The 3,126-nt window shown below is 41.2% G+C and overlaps 1 protein-coding gene across 1 annotated transcript; it reads right to left on the bottom strand.

Moving 5' to 3' along the window:
* Positions 1–214: 214 nt before the first annotated feature.
* On the bottom strand, positions 215–2,803 carry LOC111649176 (uncharacterized). The gene is made up of 4 exons (XM_023398930.2): positions 2,372–2,803; positions 1,970–2,090; positions 1,054–1,231; positions 215–556 (listed from the first exon to the last, which is right to left on the bottom strand). Exons 1-4 carry the CDS (start codon positions 2,506–2,508, stop codon positions 537–539), a joined length of 456 nt encoding a protein of 151 aa, XP_023254698.2. The 5' UTR covers positions 2,509–2,803; the 3' UTR covers positions 215–536.
* Between the last annotated feature and the right edge of the window lie 323 nt (positions 2,804–3,126).

The following is a 3,126-nucleotide window of genomic DNA, read 5'->3' as shown; positions in this document are numbered from 1 at the left end:
TTATTGATCATTTATTTTGGTACTACAGACACCATTTTGTTTTTATTTGAATTTTAGTCATTTATTTTGGTGCTATTTATGTTGCTACAAAAATGCTTTTTTTTTTTTTTAATTGTGTTTGTCATGCAGCTGTGACAGTTTTGCAATAAACTTTTCAGATTTGGAATCTTATTGTTTAATTTCAGATACATTTTGAACATACATGAATATATCCGTTAATTACAACCATATCATACCACCATCAAAGGAGTTTAACACTACAATTTAAGAAATAGAAGAATAGAAGAAATACATTCTTTTTATTTGGGCCCCATTGAATTTCCCAGGGACCAACTCAAATCACCACCTGTGGGTCCCGGGAACTCACTACATTGAAAACCTATCAATATCACTGTTTATATGTCAGATATTATATCAGATAATATGAGAAATCACATGGTGGATAAGATGAAGCAGGATTGAAGCTGTTACTGGCAGGTAGAGGCTGATTCTTGAGAGCTGATGTTCAGTAACTGGATGATGCAGATGCTGAAGCCTCAGTCAGTCTCAGGTGGATCTGTAACCATGAGACAAGAGATCAGAATCTTTCTATTACTTTATAGATGAATAAGTATCAGCTCTGAAACGAGGTCGAGCAGCTGTACGACACTTGAGTTAAAAAATCAACTCCAAACAACTTTCTATTAATGTAAAGGTCCAGTAAGTTTACCTACATGTTGGCGCCCTGTGGGTGGAGCCATCAGGTGTCTGGACGTCACTAAACAACCAGTCGGAGGCTTCGCCAACAAATCTGCTTTTTATCGTCTCACACATGAAGCTAAAGTGAACCCTTCCCTCTCTGAGCGACACTAAGACTCACAGACACCTTTACACCTGCTGCTCATCGATCTGCTCCAAACAAAACACTCCCTAATCAGTTACAACAGATCCAGGATCAGACCAGGACCAGAAGGTCAGAACTCTACATGAATACCTAGAGAACCAGGAACACGGTTCACTTTAGGACACAGTGTGATGAAGCAACAGCTGACTGAGTGACGTCAGGGTTAATACCTGCTGCTGCCTCCTGGAGCGAGCGCTCCGTCTCCAGCGGTTCAGGATAGTCGGGCCACAACTCTTCAACGACATATTTGGCTTTCTCGAAACTGTCAAACGGTTTTCTGATTACCGGCTCTCCTGGACCACAGATCTTCAGGTTCCTTCTCAGTTGGTCATCATCAAATTTCAGCACCTGAAGAATGAAAAGGTTCAGAACTGCCCGTTATATAACTGTGTTTATTCATCCCTTAGGGAAATTCATGGGTCCAGTAGCTCATTGGTAATAATAATAATAATAATAATAATAATAATAATAACAGTTCATAATAAACAGGAAGGATTAATGAGTCCCCTTCCTTCAGCTGAGTTCTGATGGCCGTGGGAACAAGGATCTCCTGAACCTCTCTGTAGCTGTTTGGACTCTTTCTTTCAACTTCATGTTTGGACTTTTGTTTATTTCCTGCTTTTATTTTGATATTACTTACCTTGTGTGTTCACTGTTGTTTTCTCTCAGGTTACTTTATCTGTCCACGTAGGTAAATTATTCATGTGAGTGACGGCTGAGTTTTCCTTTTCCTTGTGTTTTTTATTCGTTATCCTTTTAAGTTCATTAGTTTTAGATTTTGTTTTTGGACTTACTTTACTGAATTTGTTTCTTCATTTAAGGAAGAAGTTTTGACCTTTTCTTTGTTTAATAAAACAACGGTGGACATACAAGGTCCTTAATATCAAAATAAAACAAGAAATAAACTAAAGAAAGTGTCTAAACACCTGAATATAAAGAGGCAGATCATGACAAGAAGAAGAAGATGGACAGAAGTGAGGACCTCTGGGTAAAAGCTTCCAGAGGACGCAGGGCTGGACTGTTAGCAGACATGCTAACCAGGGACAGACTGATATAAAGAATGGGAATAATGAGCGGTGACTTTACCTGTCCTTCCTCCATGTGCAGGGCGATGGCGACATCATCCCAAACGTAAAACTCTACATCATTCCCAAACAGCTCCTGAACCTCCATCTGGTTTTCATCAGGTCTCTGGACCAGCTGGTATCTGACTCAAACCAAACAGAATCTCAGAACTTGTGATGAGCATTTTCACTTTTTTCTACCTGTAAAGATGAAATCAACCACTGGGGGGCTGACTAACTTTAGTTCTAACTAAATGAATAGTGTATTAATAACTGGGCTGACAGGCTGAACTCAACAGATATGAGTGGTGGACCGCTGCAGAGGAACATGCTGTTCTCTGCAAGTGTCATTAATTCCAGATTAAATAAATGACTTGTTGTTTGACCGTGTTCTAGTTTGTTCTGTATCATCATCATGTCTCACCTGTGTGTCTCACACATGGCCTGACTTCTCCAGGTGAAGCGGCCATCGTTGTAAACACAGACCGCCGGGTCGTCACTCAGCAAAGGAAGCTTCTGAAACTTCTTATTGGCCGGGCTGTGGACCAGCACCACGTACATCACTTTCTGTTTGTACAGGACGGTCTCGAACACCCGGAGGACGGGCGGAGCTCCGCTGCAGAACTGGAGACAGGAACAGATTCCCGGTCAGTCCATGAGGCCTCAGTTCTGTCCCACTGTCAGACCATCGAGGACATGAATCTTTCTAAAGACGTTTTTAACTTCTACCCAAAGTTAATAGTGATGTGACATTGAACGTGGGGTTGCCATGGTTACCAGAGGACGCCTGGAGGCTAAAAAACGAGAACAGCCATAAAATGCAAGAAAAAAGATAGAAGAAGAAAAATAATTAACAAAGAAACACGAAAAGGAGCTAACGCTAACATTAGCATTAGAAGAACAGACAGTAGAAACAGAGTCACTGTGAGTCACAGACTGAACTGTGGAGTTCTCTGTCCTGTGATCACATGGTGACGGATTTCAATATTCAAACTGGATCAGATCTGATCATTATTGAACAGGAAGTGAAAGGAGGGAATAAAATGTACAATGAAAAATCCCACACCCACAATGGAAGCAAATGTTTTGGCTTCGTCAAACCTGTAAGGGCTGTTTCATCCCTCGTTTCACCTTCTGAGCCCGACAGCCTCTCACACTCACTCACTCACCAGGTGACAG

Source organism: Seriola lalandi, unplaced genomic scaffold, assembly GCF_002814215.2.
Source record: "Seriola lalandi dorsalis isolate HSWRI2012SDOR001 ecotype SW California unplaced genomic scaffold, Sedor1 jcf7180002050073, whole genome shotgun sequence".
NCBI lineage: Eukaryota > Metazoa > Chordata > Actinopteri > Carangiformes > Carangidae > Seriola > Seriola lalandi.
This window is presented reverse-complemented; position numbering and strand designations above follow the sequence as displayed.